Genomic DNA, 20,934 nt, shown 5'->3' on the forward strand with positions numbered 1-20,934 from the left:
AGGTCAGAACATCCTGGTGGGCTCTGTTTCTGGGGGGTGAAAGCAGAAATTCCCCAGAATTCCCAGAAATTCCCAGGAATTCCCTGGGATTGAGGTGGTTTTCAGTCCCAGCTCTTTCCAGTCAGGTGTTTCAACTTGAATGATCCACTTGGAGAAAAGAACTTCCCAGGAGATGAAGGGAGATGGTGAAATTGCGACTTTGCCTTCTTCCCAAAGCAATTAGAAATAGCTTTTCTTTTTTTTTTTTTTCTTTTTTTTTCTTTTTTTTTTAGCATTTCTTTTGGCCTTTCCTATCGTTTCTGTCAGGAATTCCCAGCCCTGTTGTGAGCTGCTCCAGCAGTGCTTGGAGCTGCACTTGGCACTCCCTGGAGCACCCCAACCTCACTGCAGAGCAGAGGAAGGAAACCTCTGTTAGAGAGACGTCTGGAAGGTACTTTTGGAATGGTTTGATTCTCCAAAAGCTTCTCTTAGTGCTCCTAATTAAACAAGTTGTTAATTGCCCCATGTGTAACAGGGTTACACTTTAAATGCAGGTGCTCCCTCCAGATCAAGACCTCACATTTTGGTGGTTTCTAAACCTATTGGGCAGCAGGTTGTTTTATTCAGGCATTTGTGATAAAATTCTGCATCTATTCGATGCCCTAACCTTGAAATTTCATTTATTATCTCCCAACAGCAAGGCTTTATTTTTAAAATTCTCATTTGAAACCGAAGGCAAACTGCTTTTTAAAAGACAAACACTGCTGAGCTTCATCAAAAAGTGATGAATAATTTAAATTAAAAGAAAACCTGAAGTGATTGCTCATTCTCTGATAACAAAATGGGGAATAAATGACTGTCAACATTTGGAACATCATGTTTTAAAGAGCAAGCACAGCCTCTAACTGTCCTGTGAGCTCTCCCATATTGCCAGGCAGTGCTTCATGAAGGGATTGTCATGAACCACTCTGGAGTTAAAGATGCTTTGAGATTTTGTGGTCAATCTTGCTGTTAAGAATGAAGCGAAAAAACAAAAAAGTGGATACACCCCTGGGGTGTAAAATGAACCTTCTCAGGTGAAAACAGAAGATTTAAAAAAAAAAAAAAAAAAAAGAAAAAAAAAGAATCCTATATATCTTTTTGGAGGATCAGACTGACAATAGCTGCCTGATTTTCCCATGTTCCCCAGCCATGGGACAATTGTACACCTTTGGGTTATTCAGCTGTTTGCCATGACTCCAAGAGCTGCAGGAAGGGCCAGGTAAAGGCTGTGTGTCCTGGGAGATGCTTCCTGCATTCCAGGCAGGATTTCATCACAGCTGCATTGAACAAAATATAAAAAGTTGGAGTAAACCCTGGAATTCAGAGATATCCCTCCAGGTGAGCACCACGAGGTTTTATTCCATGCATTATGGAAATAATCAACATCAACACAGAACAGGTTTTCCCTGAGGTCTCTGCTTTGCTCAGGCACAGCCCCAGCTGAGCTCAGCTCAGGACAGTTATGCAATATTTGGTTTTATCCCTCTCACTCCTTGCCTGGCCCTGTAAATTCACTGCACAGGGCTTGATCGTCACAAAAAATGGCTCAGCCTTGCACAGGGATTTATTTCTGCCCTGGCCACGTGCTTCAGAAACCTCAGTTATTTTATTATTTTATTTTATTTTATTTTATTTTATTTTATTTTATTTTATTTTATTTTATTTTATTTTATTTTATTTTATTTTATTTTCAGTGTATGGCACGACCCCATCTTACCCACAGACATTTCTATTGAGACTAAAACAAGGGGCTGTCATTCTTTTTGGGATTTTCAATTTGAAGTTGGTTTGTTAAACTGTGGGGTTTTTTAGCTCTTCAAGAAGTGACTTTAATTCACTTTATCTGCAACAGTGAGTGCTCAGTAATTCTGTCCTTTGCTTTGGACACCCATTAGAGAATAGCCAAGCTCAGGAACATGTGAGAAAAGGTTGCTCCAAGTGATTTATGGCCATAACATTCCATAGAAACTTTACAGCAGGGCCGTGAAAAGGATCTAATTCTCCAGAGCAGGGTTCTGTTGTCTGCACTACAGCACATCCCCTCCTTTCTTCCTCCTCCTGCTTTCACTGCATGAGCTACAATCAGGGCAACAAAGGAGGGCAGGGATCCTCCAGACAGCAGCATCCTGTGTTTGTCAGCTCCATTCATCTCCCTGGGCAGGGAAAATACCCCTGGAAATGGAGATTGTGTCCCAGACCTGCCCCAAGAAGGCCAAGTTAAGGTTACCCAGGCAGGCTGAGTATGGGATATTCAGCACTGGGCCTGGCAGGGCCAGAGTGGCTGGAAGGGGTGAGAAACATAACATAGCACAGTCAATATAAAGGTTCTGTCCTTTGGCATTGGGATTTTTCAAATATTAGGGTCAGTTATCAAAGGTTTTGTGCTGCAATTTGAATCTTGTTTTGGCACGGAAACCTTTTATATGAGACGAAACAAGCTAACAAAGAGTTCCATCTTTGAAAGCAGGAGCTGATAGAAACCATAAAACATTTTCAATCCCCAGCTGGAGCTGATGGAAACCACAAAACATTGTCAATCCCCAAATTTGTGAATTTTAAATTGGATTAATTATCACTGACCAAAGACTTTTCAAGGTCCAAAGTTCATAAAGCAAGAGTGTTCCCTGCTCCAGGTCCTTTCCTCAGGACTTTACTGATGCCAGAAAAGTGCTGAGCTGTGTCACCTTGCAGACAAATGTCCTCTTTAGTCCCAGCTGCTGCCCAGGTTAGCTGGCAGTGTCCTGTGTGTCCCTGTGTGTCCTGTGTGTCACTACCCTTCAGGTGTCATTGTTCTGCAGAGCTCTGCTGTGCTCCTGCCATGGAAAAGGGAACAACTTCTGCTCCAAGGCAGACTCAGTGCTCTCAGGAATAACCCCAGATGGTTTGGTGGCTGTGGGCTGGGGTGGCATCTCGGTGGCACCTGGGTGGCACCTGGATTTGGGGGTGGTGTCCACAAGGGCTCACCTGTGCCCATTGCCAGCTGGGATGAGAACAACTTCCCCCGAGGTGCACTTTGGGGTTGACTATGCCAGGGTGACACAGACCAATGGACAATTTGGGCACCTCACCAGGTTCTCCAGCCATGAACTGAGCTCTGCAGTCTGGGGCTGAAGGTTGGATTCTCCCTGGCTGTTGGGGCAAGGAGGTGGAGAATGGCCTGAAATGTCACCTGCATGGCTTTAAAGCGTTGGCATGTCTGGGAGAAATACACCAGACTTAGTCCAGCTCTTGTGTTTTTTCAGCTACAGAAAATCTACCTGTGGTTTCTAAATTTATGTCCCTTTTTACCACTTCGTTGATCACTTTTTTGCCAGTTTAGCAACCTGAAATTGGAATATTAATGGTGATCATAAATTAAATGTCACTGGTGTCCTGAGTGTAAAACCCAATAGAAATGATGCTGATTCTATTATTCCATTCAGTAAAGAAAATTCTGTTATTCCACTCAGTAAAGAAAATTGCTTCCCCCTTCCTGTTTAAACACCAGCTGTAGGTTCTGATGGGATTTCTAGACTGATGTCATGTAGTGCAACAAAAACAAAGGGCTCTTGAATCCTTGACAGAGCATGTGAATGTTTCCCTGCAGAAGATGTTTCTTATAAAGTGTTTGCCACTTCTTGGGCTGAATCACTGTGGGATGTCACAGCTTTTGTTTTCTTTGAAATCAGACTATTTATGGCCAGAATTGGATCTGCTTTTCTCTCTGGGACCTCCAGAAGGATGTGGTCTCTGCTCCAGCAGCTCTGGAGCTTCTCCCTCCCACCACAGCTCTGCTCTGCCCCATTTGCAGCAGGGCTGGCATTCCAAGGGCTAACCAGACCTGTGGGAGCTGATAAAAACCCTAAAACATTTTCATTCCCCAAGTAGGAGCTGATAGAAACCATAAAACATGTTCAAGCCCCAAGTTTGTGAGTGCTAGATTGGATTAATTATCAGGAGGGGCTGCTGCTCCTCAGTGCTGTGGAAGGGCAGGAAGGGAAGGATCCATGTGCTGATCCAGTTTCCCAGCTTTTTTCTGGCCCCCAGAAGATGGTGCATTTTCAGCTGACCCATGCTCCTTACAGCTTTTTGGGAGCTTCCAGTCTTGTTAAAGAGCCTGTCTGTCAAAAGCCTCTCCCTGTGCAGTTTTTCCCCAGTGCTGGTGAAGCTCTGGGATGTAACCAGCTGTGTCTTATTCAGGGTGACAGCAATGAAACCCTTTAAGCCACTGATGTAAATCAAATGTGATCTTAATGTTATTTCTAAACAGAAACACTCAACAGCTCCACAGAGCAAGGTCTCACTTGATCACATGTAAAACAAACACATCCCCTTTGTGTGTTTTCGAGGCTTTGATGGCTGTTATTAGTTCTGAAATCATTCCCTGTGTTCCCTTTTCCCTGTGTTTTCTGTTTCCTCTCTCAAACCTGGGCAGGGAATGGCTGCACAGCCACTGCCTCTGGTTAGCAGTCAGGCCTGATGCTTTGGTTGCTCTGCTTTAGAGAAGATCTTGGGGAGATCATTATCCCAGGAAAACAGGATTTTATTGGGTTGGAAATAATAATGCAGCCAGGAGGGTGTGGGTGCTTCACACCACTCTTATGGAAAAAGCAGGAGTTTTAGGGGTGCCTTCAGCTGGGGAACACACCCAGACTGGGCAAGGGAAAGCAATTGCTTTGTTGCAGTGTTTTTACAGTGAAATAAAGCTGCTCATTAATGTTCAGAGGTTGCTCTGAGGAGAAGAATCTCACTGTATCAACTCATGCTTCCTGGTTGTTTTCTCTGATTTCAAACTGTTTGCATCACTTTGGGATAGAAATGTTACCACAGTGACATTACAAAGCTACTGACTCGTTAAGCTCCACAGAACTTTTACTTGTGAATTGTACAGTGAGCAGAACCATGGCTTTGTGCCTTTGGATCCATTAAATATTGCTAAAAGCATCCTTTTCCTGGATAAGCTATCCCTTCTGTTTCCCCAGCTGAATTTATGTGTTGTCTAGGAATGGCAGATTTTGTCTTTTGAGTATTTATTCACACTATTGTGGTTTTAAATTTGAATAAAAAACTATCCAACAGAAGTGAGGTAAATGCAGGTGATTCTGTTCAGGCTGCAATTACTAACACCATACAGTGCTAATAAAGCCATTAAAGAATTTAAAGGGTGAGGTTCATCTCCAGGAATTCTGTCTCCCTTTCTGCTTTAGGCTGAGCCTGTAAGCACCAGCTGAGCTACTCCTTATTTACACCCTTAGGATGGGGAGGGGAATTTCACTCACAGCATTTTGGTTTTTTTAGGGTTGTGATTTGTAAAAGGTTTGCCAGACTCTGCCTGTGCAAGTTTACAGCCAACATTTGCACGAGGGTGATTTCTCCTTGCTGTTTTTTGAGCATTTCTCCTCCTGTTCTGTCTCCAGGTGTGGGTGGATGCTGGCACTCAGATATTCTTCTCTTATGCCATCTGCTTGGGGTGCCTGACAGCCCTGGGGAGCTACAACAACTACAACAACAACTGCTACAGGTAACACCTTCCCCACTGGGGCTCTGCTTTGGGGTGAAATCAGCAGGGCTGGAAGTGTCACACCCTGAATTTCACTCGGAATCACTTCCCCTCCCTGTGAATAACCATAAGCACATGCAGTGTTTTTGTAGGGCAGAGATCTGTAATGTTTCTTGTAGCTGCTCCACAGAGCTCTGCTCCAAAATGTGGTGTTTCCATCCCTTTTGGCCATATCTGACCCTTGCACAACCCCTCAGTAGGCACAGGGATTCACATCGCATGGAAAAATTCATTTTTCCTGCATTTCAGACAGGTGTCATTGCATGTGTGTGCATTATTTAAGCTATCAGAAATGGTCATTAAAACTCATCTCGGTTTGGTCCACACTCTGAATGTCACCTTTCCCCATTTTTGGGGAAATTTGCAGGTTTCTTCCCAGAGCACAAAAGGATTTCATGGTTTATCTCTGTATTCTCAAGGAAGGAATTGCTAATGATGCCAGGAGGTTTTAACCTCTCCTGAATCAATGCCCAAAGGACATGACTTGCACCAAATCCCCATTCCATCTTACTGCCGTGGGCAGCCAGATGAGCACTGCTTTTTTCTTCTGGCATCAGTAATTACTGAGTTTGTTTTCCTACAATTCCTACAGTTTGGTTGTAGTGACTCCATTATGGTCTCCAGACAGAGACATAAAATTTCATTTTCCTGTAAAGAAAATTACACAATCCAAAAGTGAAGGAACCCCAAATATACCACCCCCAAACCTTCAACAATTATTTAAATTCTAAATGACAGTTTTACTTGGAGAGTTCAGGAGACAGTTTTAGGAAATGCCTCCTTTGTTCCATGTCCTAACAAGACAAAATGTTCTGCTGCAGGAAGTGGTGTGAGTCCCCTACAACCTTCAGAGCTGCTAATGAACTTTTCCCTAATTAGCTTATATTTCCCTAACTATTATTATAATTCCCTTTATATTTCCCTAATTAGCTTTTCCCTCATACAAGTGATGCTTTAGCAAAGGCACCACGCCTTTCCTCTCTGATTCAATTTTATTTCTATTTCTCTCCCCTTTCTTCCCAACTACAAACTGCCCCCACCTCAAGGGCTGCAGGAATCTTTTCCTGAGGCTCTGTAACCCCTGCAAAAGCAGGAATTTGGATGTGTGTGCTTATGTAATTTTCCTTCCTTCCCTCTCACCCCAGAGCTGGGAGCACTCTGCTCCCAAGCTGCCCAGCAAGATGCTGCAGCAGAGCACCTTGCAGTGCATCCAGGCTCCACAATTCCACTCACAAAATGTTTCCCAAATTTCCCAGGAAATGGAAGTTGATGTGTCCTGACTTGTGGCTCTTGAGGAGGCTGAGGGAAGCAATAGGGCAGCAGGGAAGTGCAAAATAGGCTGAGCTGAGCAGGGCGAGACATGGACAGAGCTGGGATGTGAAAAGCACAGTTTTGTATTCTAACCAGTAGTTTAAAAAAATCAAACCAAGCTGTGGGTTTGCCTCCTGCAATCCCCACGGTCTGACTGGAACATTGACTTTTTCTGCTCTGTTTTACTGATTGTTTTTCCTAAGGGAAAGCTGCAGTGGGAAATAATCACAAGAGGTATTTTAGTGGGAAATGGGAAAATCTCAACTGCATGTGGGTCTTACAAATTTAAGTTTTAAACCTGATTTAATTCATTAACATTGTGAACTAACTGCAAAAGTCACTTCACATCTTTGAATAGGAAATTTGGGTTTTATTGTCCTTACTCATCTTTTCCTGAAAGACACAAATCCAGCTGCTCCCTGGCTGTCCCACAGTTTGTATCCAAATGGAAGCACTGGCAGTGCCAGGAACAGGAAGGAATAAAGAACTGATGATTCCTTTATATTTTATCAAGCTCAGAATTCCAAATCCATTCCCAGGTGCAAGTCCAGGGTCAGCTCCCCTGTTCCCATTGTGGAGCAGGGGACAAAGGAGGGATTTCACATATGGACAAAACTTTTAAGACCTGAAGTTTTATCCCAGTCTAAGAGAAAACGAGAAATTTTTAATAGGGAGTTGGTCTTGAGGAGATCCATAAAGGTGAGGAAGGAACTGGAGGGGTGCCAAGGGCTCTGTGGGTTCTCCCAGAAGCTCCTTAAGGAAGGATGAATTTTCAGAACTGTCCTGCCTGTCATGCAGGGAGAAGAGAAGTGATGCACATCTTGAATTATTCAGGTGATTGGCAGGAATTTAATTTGGAAGAATGTGAAGTTTTCATAAAAATTTGAAGTTTTCCTTTCACTTGAAATCAGTCTGGGCTTCAGTCAGGCTCTGATGTCCTCCTGCCAAGGGTGCACATGAAAAATTCATGTTGTCCTTCCAATGGCTCTTGAGCAGTTGTGTTTTAAAACTCATTGGTTTCACAATCAATGGATCCAGATCCACCTTCTGGTTTTTCTACCCATAGCAGAGAAAAAAAGACCACAGGTTACACACATCTGCCTCTGGGGGAAAAACCAGGAGTTGAGGGGTTGGTAGGACTCCTGCAAACAGCATTCCTCAGAAGGAAATACTTTCTTGTTCAGGCTGCATTTGAAGGCTGGGAGTTATCTCAAGCAAATCTTATCTGAAGCAAACAGGCTGTGCCCAGCACAGGCAGCATCTGGCTGCATCCCCAAAGCAGATCTCTCTTTTCTCCCCAGAGGATTCTGAAATTCATCTTCCTGGCCTCTCTTATCAACAGGGCTTCATCACACTCGGTTTCAATTTCTCAGTGTTGAACTCAGCAGCTGCTGAGGTGAGAGAGGTGGGCTGAGGGTCTCTCCAGAGTCACTTCAGAGCTGAAATGCACTGAGCAGGTCAGAGAGGTGCTGCTGCACTGTTCTATTTCTCTGCAGAGCACAAAGGGCTCTGTGCTCCTCACTCCTTGCTTTTGGATTGCCATTTGCTGTAAAACATCCAGAGTGTTGAACTGGCCTGGCTAGGCATAAATGCAGCAAGAAATTCCATCTGAAAAGTAAATAAATAAAGTTACAATTCTATTTTCAGCAAGTATTTCCGTGCAAATGAGCAGTGCTAGAGAGAGTTCAGGCGTGAAAGAAGTGTGAACATCACTGCACTTGTCCATGTCTGAGTCTTCATTACAAATGGGAATATTCACTCTTTTTCATTGCTGGGCAAATGCTGACCATTGGTAGCTGATGTGCCACAGAGATTATGTTTACTCTGAAATGGTTGGGAAAAAAATCCTTCCCAAAACAGCAGTTCAAATGACCAGTAGCTGAGGTGATGAGGGAGCCAAAGCCTCCTGTGGCCCAGGGGCTGAGCTGATGCCTGGCTGTGCAGCTCAGGGATGCCAGGCTGCCCTGCCAGGGGAATGTGTGTGCCTGGTGCTCAGGTGAGTGCCAGAGGTGCCAGCAGAGCTCTGGGCACAGGTGGGAGGCACTGCAGGGCTTGTCAGCGAAGGTGTGGAACTGCTCACCTCCCTTTCACCTCCATGAACTGGTGAAGTCACAGGGTAAAAATACCAAATGAGACTAACAGCAAAACAGAGATTAGCAGAGAAGTTTTGCAGGAATATATGCCTCTATATAGGACTTTAATATAGGACTTTAAAGCAGGAATTGTTTCTGATTCTCAACACCAAATCTGTGATGAAGATGTGAACCATGACTGAGTTATTGAAACTGTGGATTCAGAACCTGCTGGATTTTACAGATTCCTTTCTTCTCATGAGAACTTGCACAAAGATTTGCTTCAGAGCCACAGTGGGATGGGGATAAATCAGGCTGAGGGACAGGCTTGAGGCAGCTGCAGGCTGGCCTTGTGTTTCAGTGGGTTAGAACCCTCCTTTGCTCTCAGCCAGCTGGGTTGGATCATGACTGTCTCAAGCACAAGGCTGTCTCTTGTGGCAAACAGTCCTCCAGGAGTGACTGTCAGATAAATCACTGCTGCCCCATCATCTGTCACCCCGCAGAGCTGAGAGCAGCATGAACAACGAGATTGCCCAGGGCTCTGGGGGAAATCACCTTTCTGAGACAGGATCTTCACTTGCCTCACAGTGATTTAGCATTGTGATGTTGCCAGGCTGGGCAAAGAAATCCTTCTTCACCTTGGCCTTGTCCTTGTCATGGTTTGAAGTGTGGGATGTGTTTGTCTGAGGGATCACTGGCTCTGCACTGCCTTTGCCTCTTGCTAGACACTTCCTAGATTATGTACAGTGATTTCATTCCCACAGCCTCGTTAATGTCTCTATAAACCAAACTGGAGCTAGATTTTGCATGGATATATTTTGCCAGTATTCTGTACCTGGGATGGAAGGAGCTAGATCTGAGCACAAGATTTTTTTTTTCCCCAGGAAACAAATCATACCATTTTTATAGAGTTTATAAATGAGTTCATACCCTCTGGAATATATTATTACAATTATTGTGGAGAAATTGTTCTTAGCACCATTCTTACAGTAGCCTTACATGGTTTTGAAATATTTTATTGGAAAGCAGCAAGTGATTTGTGCCAAGTTTACAATTCCAGCAGTTAAAACACAAGCAAGAGTATTTTGATGGTGTCCTCCTTCACGTGCTTGTTCCTGGTTGCTCTCAGGAATAATTTGAGTTGGGAATTTACTGCTAATGATCAATTTGCTGTCCATTCCTGCAGCCCAGGGTTCTGCCAATCCTCTGGCTCAGTGGATGAAAGAAAGCCCAGCTCTGGAGATCAACTGCAGTGTTTTTTATTTATATTTTCAGAGACTGCATCATGCTCTGCTGCTTGAACAGTGGCACAAGCTTTGTTGCTGGTTTTGCTATCTTTTCAGTTCTTGGATTTATGGCTTATGAACAAGGCGTGCCCATTGCAGAAGTTGCAGAATCAGGTAAGTTCCAAAAGCACTTTTGGGAGTTAACAGAAAATGATCAGAATTCTAAAATAATTAGAATTACAAAATTAACAGAAGTATCCTGAGGTTGTGGTCAGAGTTCTTGGTCTGTGCTGTAGCCTGTGGGTGAAATGACTCAAAACTGCTGCAGGAAGAGTTCTTAACTGCTTTTGTGCCATACATTTGTGTGGGAAAAATATGAATGTTGCTTTGCATTGAACCAAATTCATCCAGTCAAAGAGCTGCACAAACTTACTCCAGCTGAGTATGCAGAATGTTGTTTAGCAGAGATAATCTCAGTTGTGAGTTATTCCTCATCTGCATTCCTCCTTCTTTCAATGAGGCAGACTGAAATCCACTGGTATTCATTCCTTCTGGGAAAAAAATAGAATAGTAAAGAAAGAAAAGCTGTAGCTGTTAAAATGAGAAAGCAGAAGGGCACACAGGCCTAAATGTGTGAAATTAACCATCCACAAGGACCACTTGGAGCTGGGCATCCAGTGGGAGTTCCTCCACACCTTTGTGGCTGTAGCATCCTTGAGAAGAAGAAAAAGAACAGGAGGCTGCCCAGAAGGAAAATCAGAGTAATGCTGAGCTGCTGAGGAAGAGAAATGACTCTCATGAAGTCAGTCCCAGAAAAACTGCAAAACAAGCAGAGCTTCACTGATGTCTCATGGAAAATATTTCTCTTTTCCCAAAGCCCTCAATACAATTGGCTTATACTTAATTATAGGAAATGACAGGAGCTTGTAAATAGTGCATTAAATGGAGCAGCAGCAGTGTGTGACAGGTTTCACTGAAGATACTGCAGCAGGAGCACAGTTTCCTTTATTGGCTGGGATGGTGCCTTTGTTGCCTGCTTTGAAAGCTGGATGGCTTCATAAAAAGCAGCTGAAAATGGGCATAAATAAATAAAGCCAGAAAAACATGAGCAAGGTGAGAAAGTATCTTAGCAGATCTGAGAAGTTATCAGTGCTGTTACAAAAATGTTCTGTTTTGAGGATTTCTGTAAATATGTAGCCAATGAATTACGTCACACAGCAGCTCTGAGGGAACTGAACTGCAGCTCCAGTTCCCACACAAGTACAAACTTCTCCTTCCTTTATTCCTTTCCAGGACCAGGACTTGCATTCATTGCTTACCCTAAAGCTGTCACCATGATGCCTCTGTCTCCTCTGTGGGCAGCTCTGTTCTTCATGATGCTCATATTCCTGGGGTTGGACAGCCAGGTATGGAATAAAACCTATTTCAGTGCTTTGTCAGCCTTCCCAGCATGTGGAAATCACAGCTAAACAGCATCAGCCTGAGGGAAGACTGAACCTCAACTGAATGCTTTTCCCAAGAGCTTCCATTCAAGTCCCTATTTTAAATCTTAGAGATGCTGGAGATTCCTTTATGATTTACTGCAAAGGCTGGTTCTGCCTAACTCCAGCTTGCATTATTAACATGGAAATCAGTCTGAACTTCAACAAGGCTGATTAAAATTAAAATTCATGGTTCAGTGAAATACCAGCATGTCTTTGCCCGTTTCTAAAGCACTCCACAATGAATTTTGAAGCTGAATATCAGATAGTGATAATGTAATTTTCTATGGTGTATTTTTACTGCAAGACACCATAGCAAGGACTGTGTAGTCATATCCTGCAGCAAAGGGGCAGCACAGAAGTTGTTGTCACTGTGTGACTGCAAAAATCACAAAAGCTGTTTGAATAAAATGTGAAGTGGCTGGGATTTTAACATGCAGCTCAGCTCTTGGCATGATTGGGTTCAGAAATTTATGATTCTGTGCTGGGAATAAAGCTCAGCGGTGCTTGTTCTGCATGACATTTCCAATCATTAAACCTAATGTTTTAATAACTGCTCTTTTCCATCATCTAACAGGTTTTTAAAAGTTTGTTTTTTTTTTTTAAGTGAGCAATTTCTAGATTTTGCTCTTGACTATCCCCATGTCTATTTTGGGGCATTAATTTGGGGTCTTTTGTAGCAACCTTGCTCCAGAGCCCTGAGTCAGAAGCTCAGGCCTTTTGCTTTGTCTAAAGACACGAAATGTGCTCCTGCTCCCCTTCCTTACAAGTACCTGGCTTGGGCACTCAGCAGCTCTGGGGAACTTCTCTTTCCTGGTAAATGGAGAGAGCTTCCCCCAGATCCTGGCAGGTTGGAAGGTGCATGGTGAAAGTGGAGTGACATGATCCCATGAAGGGCTTGAACATTATTTAATTCCCATTAAAGCCACATTTTAGACATTTAATTTTAACTTAATCCACTTGCTACAAGGAAAATGCACCCTGAGATAATATTAGAGAATTCACCTGTTTGAAATTGGTGGAAATCCGTCACTTTGGACTTTTTCATTCTGAGATGCTCCTCTCAGTTTGACCTTCTCCATATGGAGTGTCCCCAGAGACCATGCACTCTCTCTGATGAAAACATAGGAGGATATTTGAAATACTTGGTGGCAAATCCCAGCCCCAGCAGCAGAGCAGACCCTCAGTGGCATTTCCCTGTGCTTGGTTGCAGTTTGTGTGCGTGGAGAGCATTGTGACAGCCGTGGTGGACATGTACCCCAAGGTGTTCCGCCGGGGCTACCGGAGGGAGCTGCTCATCCTCGGCCTCTCCGTCGTCTCCTACTTCCTGGGCCTCATCATGCTGACTGAGGTGAGAGCTGCTCCTGCTCAGGGAAACAAAGAACAGGCTGGGAGCTTTGCCACAGACACATTTCCTAGTCAGGAATATTGCAGCAAAATACTGGAGAGCCTGTTCTGGGCTCCTGTGGAACAGCTGAGAAGTGTGCTGGTTTTTTCAGCTCACCTTAGGAAATGTTTTAATCAAAAATGCACAGTGTAGCCGTGAAGGAAATTCTACCTGCTTTGCACCAGCCAAGCAGACACACTGCTCATGGTTTCTGCTTGCTTACTCTGGGCATAAATCAACCATGTTTTGGGTGAAGAGATCAGTTAAGAGGATGAAATAAAGTGAAAACAGAAAATTAAAACATCTTTTTCCAATTCCGACATTGGTTTTTCTATCATCAGGCCAGGTCAATCAGTGCAGCCAATCTCTGAGCAGAGACTTTATTTTCCAAACAAAGCAGGGTGTTTGCTTTGGGATGTTCTAACCCAAAAATTCCCAGGGTCTCCCTCTATCCCATGATGGATGGAAGGATGGAAGGATGGAAGGATGGAAGGATGGAAGGAAGGAAGGAAGGAAGGAAGGAAGGAAGGAAGGAAGGAAGGAAGGAAGGAAGGAAGGAAGGAAGGAAGGAAGGAAGGATGGATGGATGGATGGATGGATTTCCTCTCAGGAAAGGAGCTGATGCCTTAAAGATCCAGAAATAAAACACTTTAGAAGCCATATTAATATAGGAGGTAATATAAAGCTGATCTTTAATTGGAGGCCTCAGGGGCAGATATGGAAAAATACCCACCCCACATAGGGTGAATAAAGCTAAGAGAATAAATGAACTAATCAGAATATGTTTGGTTTATAAATACTCCGAAGGAAAGGAAAACTAAAGATGTAGGGGAAAGTGGAGAGTAATGAAATGAAATGTTAATATTTTAGTGACACCAGTCAAATCTCCCTCTCTGATAAAAGATACAATGCTCTATATGAAGTGAGGCAATCAAACAGAAGTTTTATATACCTATATACTTTATATTTACCTGTAATCATTCTTACTCTCAGTGAGATAAATCACCTCTGCTATGTAAAATGGGAAAACTTGGAAAAACCTTTCCACAGTGCAGATGTGGAGCAGAGCACCGAGAGATGTATGATGGAGATAGACTGAAAGGAATATAAACATGAGGAGTGAAGGGGATATTCCTCCCAGCTGGCAGGAATATCCTTGCAGGAGTTTTGTTATCCTTACATTGTATTGTTTTAGTTTCCTAAATTTGCATTTTGTTCAGGTGTTGGCTGAGCCTCACCATGAGAACTTTGCAGTAGGGATTTGGTTTTCATATTTTTCGGGTTCTCTTCCATCTGCAGAAAATCAAGGTGCAATAGGTGACACTGCTCCCCAAAAAGCATTGCATTCCAACTGAGGAGCTCATCTCAGTTGGAGCTTATCTCAGAAGGAAATATTCCTTCTATTTCCTTCCTTAGAATTCCTTTCCATTGAAATGCTCTTTTGTGAACTCCTCCTTCTCATTTTCTCAATATTAAATGCATATATGATAAAAGATTGAGTATCTCACATAGAAAATAGTGTAATGTTATTAATATCATTTTAATAGTCAGGTTAACCATCATGTAATTGATTGGATGATTCTTCTTTGTTTTTCTTTGTGTCAAATAATAAAGGCTTGTTTCAGTCATGTGGCTTAAAGGCTGTGAGCTGCACTCACACTTTAGAGGTCACTTCACTCATTTCACAGTCCCTACACTGACAGAGAGGGATTCTAGTGGCTGCAGATTTTGCCTCCTTCCCCCACATTTGAACTAATCATTTTACATATGAATAGCACAGACACAGAACCAAGATCTGGAGGTCAGAAGCACCTGGGAATATCTGCAGCTTGATGTGATGACACATGGAGGTAAAAGCAGGGAGGGGGGAAAGCATTTTAAAAAAAAATCAAATTTACTGCACTCCAGATTTACCACCCTAAAGCAAATGCAGAGTATAAAACCCCCTAGAAATTAATATTCTTTGTTCAAGAAGGAACCAACTTGAGTAGGAAGCTTGCCAGGGACCCAACAGATTGGGTGTGTAATTAAAAGAGATTTGCTATGAAATATTCCTGCTGGTGCCAACCCAACATTTTTTCCCTGTCGTGTTTTTGCCTTCCAGGGTGGCATGTATGTCTTCCAGCTCTTTGACTCCTATGCAGCCAGTGGGATGTGCCTTCTCTTCGTTGCCATATTTGAATGTGTCTGCATAGGCTGGGTGTATGGTGAGTGCCTGGAAAGGGCTCTGCTCTTCTTATCCAGGTTTTCTATTTGCATCAAATCAGAGTGAAAGCCTTGTACCCTTATAGAGGGGAACCTTCCATGGTCCCATGCCCCTCCATAAGCCAGAAATGTCTTTTTTCCTACCAAGATGCACACACAGGGTGGATAATTTCACTTTGTCGAACCACATACAAGCTGCACACACACATGCCCAGCTCTCCTTGGGTTCACACGTGAGCTTGTAGCATTTAAATATATTTACTTATAAAATATAAACTCTTTAACTGGGTTTGTTTATACCCTGATTCTACAGCTAAGTGAATAAATAAACTCAGGAGGATATATTAGGTTTATACATGCTTTGAAGGAAGGGAAAACTAAAGATGTGGAAGAAAGTGGAGAGTGGAACTAAATGAAATGTTAATATTTTAGTGACAGCTTGTGGCACACTAATCAATCTCCCTCTCTGATAAGAGAGATGATGATCTGTATGAAGTGAATGCTGGTGAACAGAAGTTTTTATAGCACCACAAATTTTATATCAACCCCTGCCACAAGCACAGGGCAGATGGCAGGGAAGTGTTTTCCAGGGAAAGAGGCAGCAGCTTCAGCCTTCCCAGCTCTTCCTGACCTGGCCAAGCCCTTCCATGTGCACTTTACATCTGCATTTCCTTTGTTTTTGGGCAGGCAGCAATCGCTTCTATGAGAACATTGAGGACATGATTGGGTACAAACCTGTGTCGTTGATTAAATGGTGCTGGATGGTCCTAACTCCAGGTATTTGTGCAGTAAGTACAAAATGTCCAAATCACTTGCTTTACACGTGAAGAGGGCTCTCTGTACATGCTTTTGACAATTTTGCTGTTCCAAATAGTTTAGAAAAATGCCATTGATTTGTGGCATGTATTGAAAGAAAACACACTGTGTAGGATCTGTAAAAATTGTTAAATATTCTGTGAAAAATCTTACAGTGTACAGTCATATGAAAAAAAATAATGCCAGGGCCCTAAATGACCATCTGCCAGTAAAAAGATGTGTTTTTCCCTACAGTTAGTACACCTCGTGTACCACACAGCTGGAGCTCCTCCAGGCTTGTGCTGGCTCCCTTGCTGCTCCAGCCTTTCTCCTCTCCCTTTGGGGGAGTGGATGTTTTTCAAAGGAGACAGGACATTTTTGTTTTCAAAAGCAGTAGGAGAGGCCCAAAAGCCATCCCATGGGCATGAAGGAGGGGAAGACAGCTGGTGCCAGCTCTGGAGATCTGGGGCAGTGTCACAGGGACAGAGGTCCAAAAGCAGCAGGATCTGATTGCCCTTGGATGGAGCCAGGGGTGCTGAGGGTTAAACACCAACACCACTCCAGCTGTGCAATGCACCAGTGCAAAGCACAGCAGCTGGGGCTCCTGGAGATCCAGGATCCTGTTTGCAGCCTTGGGAATATTTGGGACTCATCTGCACCGCAAAATGACCTCTGTGCCATGGGCTCTTGTACACTCATTTCTCCACTTTGGAGAAAAAGACATGGTAGCTCTTCAGGATTTCATAAATTGAAATGCTCCAAGCTGCTTGATTAGAAATGTAGACAGATTTTTTAGGGCTTTTGGCAGGATGAAAGCATTGGCCTGCAAAGCTGCAGATACACACAGTGGATTAAGGCAGCTTCAAAAATGTTGGCTTTCCTTTTTCATCGTGACAGATTGGAGAGAACCCAGCTCGAGTTACTTAATCACAGCTGGTTCACTGTAGCAAAACTTAATCTTTCCTGCCCAGGTACTGTTTGCCATCAAAGTGCAGGGTTTATTGTCATCAAGAGGTAAATAGGATTAAACTTGAAAGGTTGTTCGCTTCTCCAGGAGCCTCAGAGATGTGTGATTTAAGCTGTGCAGAGCAGAGGATGTTGCTGATGGGTTTTTTTTCTCTGAGAGAAGAGTTTCCCTCTCCTTTCCCTGCTCAGGGAGCCAGGCCTGGCCTGAACACATCCTTGTTCCACAGGCAGGATTTGCTCCAACTCCTCTCATCATGTCTCTGCCTGTTTCAGGGAATCTTCATCTTTTTCCTGGTGAAGTACAAACCCCTGAAATACAACAATGTGTACATCTACCCTGACTGGGGCTATGGCATCGGCTGGATGATGGCTCTGTCCTCCATGGTCTGCATCCCACTGTGGATCTGCATCAAGCTCTGGAAGACAGAAGGCACTTTCATGGAGGTGAGAGCTGTTTGCAGATTGGTGATGCTGGGAAGGGATGGGAATCCTCACCTGCAGCCTTTAATTGAAACAGCAATGCCACATCCCTGTTCCCTGGGTTAGAGCTCTGCTGGAAAGTGGGATCTGAACTTTATTTTCCTCTGAATTCCTGTTGGGGCTTTTCTGCCTGTATTAACTAGCCAAAACTACAGCTTTAAGGAGCCGTGTCCCAGCTCAATTTGTAGCTTAAAAAGTCTGTAGCATCAACCAAATCCCTCAAGGTTTGTAGGAGCCTTTGCTTCAGGTCAGCTGCCTTTTCCCATGGTTTTGGTAACCAATGTTTGTGCTGCCAGGGTTTTCCTCCAGGAGCTGGGTTGCCAACATTCATGTGTGTTTTCTGGACAGTTTTCCTGATTTCGGTTCTCTAAGTGAGAAACACAGGCAGTTAGAGAGATTTGGTGCAATTTTCTGACATTTGGTGTTGGGTTAGCCTCAGGTCTAGGCTGAGGTTATTATCAAATTTAAACTTGGAATGTGGCTCATTTCTGTGGGAGCTCCAAAGAAAGGCAGTGAAGGAGGAAATCATGGAAGAAACAAGAATACAAACCCTACTCAACCCTTTGGGATTTGAACACTGCAGAAAAGCCTCGTTTTGCCCATATTGCAGTGACTCCATCCAGCTGATTAAACACAGCCTGGAGACTACCTAGGAAATCTTTACTGGGTAGATAAACTAAAAGTGAATTGCCCATGCTGTATTTTTCTTAGAGAGTCAAAAAAGGAAGTTTGCACAAATCTAAAGTTCAATACACTTTGGCTGTCTCTGGTTTATTCCCTTTTCCCAGTGGACATCCACTGGTGATAAAATAAGAATCAAAATGTGCCTGTAGAACAGACACAGGGCTGAGTTTCTTTATGGAAGGGGATGGTTTAAATCAACAAAAAAATTCACTTTGGTTTTAGCTTTGCCTCCTTTGGTCTGGGGGGATTTACCCAGAATGGTGTGGCCTGAAGGATGTGCCAACAACACAACAGGGAAATGAGGAGACATGCAAGAGAAAAGCCTTTTCTAATCAATGTCTAGGAGAGGTGTGTCTGTCACCAGGAAAACCGTAATGATTTCCAATTTCTCCAATTTTCTAGAAATTCAGGAAGTTGATTACACCTAGCTCAGACCTGAAAATGCGGGGCAAGCTCGGAGGAGGAGCCTACATTGCAGCAATAAATGACTGCGATGCCAAACTGAAAGGAGATGGCACCATTTCCACCATCACAGAAAAGGAGACACATTTCTGAAAGAACTATCTTTTTTTGTTGTTGTTTTATTTTTTTTTTTGTATAAAGAAATAAATAAATTCACTTAATTATAGAGGCTGGCTTGTTTTGCACAGAATTTTATTAACCAGTTAATTTTAAAGTGAAAATTGTATACTTGTTTAAAAAAAAAAGTGATTTTTTTAAATTACTCTGTACGCAATGATTCTGTAAAAGAAAAAGAAATTAGTATTATATGGTCTGTTAGTGATGACTTCTTGTAATATGGTGATTTCAGTCGATGTTTTTTTAGCCATTAGAGGGACCTGTATAATGTGCTGTAAAACTTTTCTACTTTGATCGGTGGCAGGTGTGATGTTGTATGGCTCTAACCCGTTTTAAGCATTTCAGACCATTTCAGCTGTCTGTGTGTATATCGAGGGGAGCAGCCTGTCCTGTTTGCTTGGCAAGAAATCTCCTTTCAGGGCGAGGTTGTGATGCTGCTGCTCTGCTCCCACCTCCTTCCCTCCTGGCTGCAGCAAGGTGCAGATGTGGTGGGATCAGCCCAATCCTGTATTCCTGGAGATTGGATAGAGGCTGGATCCGAAGGGCTCGGAATTTCGCTGCTGTGAGTTCCTGGTCTCTGAGAGGATGTGCTCCTCAGGAAACCTCCCAGACCGTTCTGTTCTCCTCCCTGGGTGGCCTGTCCTGCATTTTGGCTGGCACTTCCCACCCCCTGCTTGGCTGTGCTCCTACAACAGGAGATGGAGGTTATTTCATGGAGCTGGAGATGTTCAAGAGCAGGTTTAGGGCTCCTCTGTCTCTCACTCTGTCTGTCTGTGCAGAACTCGTTCCCCTCCAAAGGACTCCAGGATCCTGCAATGCCAATGTGTAGCACTACACAGCTCCTCTGCTGGCACAGGTGGATTTTGGGGTGTCTGTGCAGGGCCAGGAGCTGAACTGGCTGCTCCTCGTGGGTGCCTTGCAGCTCAGGATGTTCTCATTCCTCTCCAAGGTCCTTTGCAGGTCCCCTCAGATCAGATCAGATCAGTTCAGGCCCCGATCCCTCTGCCCTGCGTGGTGTCGAGGCTTGCACTGAGGTCAGAGTAGGAATTTCTTCACCAGAAGGTGTGAGCCATGGTCCTTTATCTGTGCAGGAGTCCAGGAGGTCATTTCTGTGGGGTACAGGGAAGGGATTCAGACAGGGACACTGTGGCTCCTCGGGGTCACACAGGGAGCAGTGCTGGCTTTGCCATGTCAGGCTTTGACTGGACTGACTCTGGCTGTAAAGCTGATTCTGTATGTGAATGCAGCTGCTGGATGGTTGTTCCAGGAGGTGTGCAGATGCCCCACCATCAAAACCCCTCAACTCTGTCTTAGGATGGGGTTTTTTACCTGATAATATTCCAAACGTTATTATTTGTTCTGGACAATTTTTCTTGGCCTGTTTGTTGTTATTTGATGGTTGTATGAGAAACCTGTGGAGGAACAGCATCCTGCACTGCACAGGATTTTGAGGGAGTGACAAGAGACAGCCCAGAAGAAATGCCATAAAACCTGCTGCCTTCTCTGCAACTCAGACCCACTGAAGCTCAGACACCAGCACATGGAGTTATTGGGAACAGAAGTGGCTCCTGGCCTTCTCCCGAGGAAAAATTTCCCTAAAAGTCACTAAGTGTATCTTAACATTGGCTAGAACTGTACCTGCAGCCAGCATTGCTCTGAGCTCTTGCTGTTGCTTCTTAAAAACGCATTTTCATGGAACTGCTTTGTCTCGAGTCACTTCATTAAATCGAATAGAGCTATTTCATTTTTACCTCATCTCATTTGTAGGGGTTTGCTTTGTGTGTGGTGAGGTGGAAGCCTAACAGAGCCTTCAAACCCTGTAAGTCCTGTTTGTGTGTCTCCCTTGTGAGGTGCTTGGGACAGGACATTGGGAAGGAATTGCCTTTAGGAGTCACAGAACCATCATCTGGTGCCTGCTGGGCTCCCTCACAGGGACCCAAAACTCAGTGCCACGGGAAAAAGGGACTGGGAGAGAAATGCTCCCAGAACTGGAACCACACATTGAGTTATGTACAACACAGGAACTGAATTGACGTAGAGAAAAACCCACTCCAAAATCTAAGAATTCACATTTCTGGAAGTCCCAAGGAGTTATAAGCATTTCTGAGGGCAGTGGAGCTTTCTCTGCACCCAGCCAGGCTGCAGGACCAAGGCCCCAGTTCTGCTCCCTCCAGGGGCAATGTGAGGC

The 20,934-nt window shown here is 43.9% G+C and overlaps 1 protein-coding gene across 3 annotated transcripts in view; it reads left to right on the plus strand.

Annotated features, from left to right (window-relative positions):
- The window catches only part of SLC6A11 (solute carrier family 6 member 11), a 96,601-nt gene extending 76,111 nt beyond the window's left edge, over positions 1–20,490 (plus strand). For all 3 annotated transcript variants that reach the window (XM_085073055.1, XM_085073054.1, XM_085073056.1), the window contains 8 exons: positions 5,418–5,521; positions 10,219–10,343; positions 11,463–11,575; positions 12,864–13,001; positions 15,142–15,244; positions 15,930–16,030; positions 17,277–17,447; positions 18,570–20,490. In XM_085073055.1, coding sequence (XP_084929181.1) covers positions 5,418–5,521; positions 10,219–10,343; positions 11,463–11,575; positions 12,864–13,001; positions 15,142–15,244; positions 15,930–16,030; positions 17,277–17,447; positions 18,570–18,722 — 1,008 coding nt within the window. In that variant the 3' untranslated portion in view covers positions 18,723–20,490. The remainder of the gene's footprint in view (positions 1–5,417; positions 5,522–10,218; positions 10,344–11,462; positions 11,576–12,863; positions 13,002–15,141; positions 15,245–15,929; positions 16,031–17,276; positions 17,448–18,569) is intronic.
- Positions 20,491–20,934: the final 444 nt, after the last annotated feature.

The sequence above is a fragment of the Lichenostomus cassidix genome, chromosome 12 (genome assembly GCF_008360975.1).
Source record: "Lichenostomus cassidix isolate B80296 chromosome 12, HeHo_3.0, whole genome shotgun sequence".
Classification (NCBI taxonomy): domain Eukaryota; kingdom Metazoa; phylum Chordata; class Aves; order Passeriformes; family Meliphagidae; genus Lichenostomus; species Lichenostomus cassidix.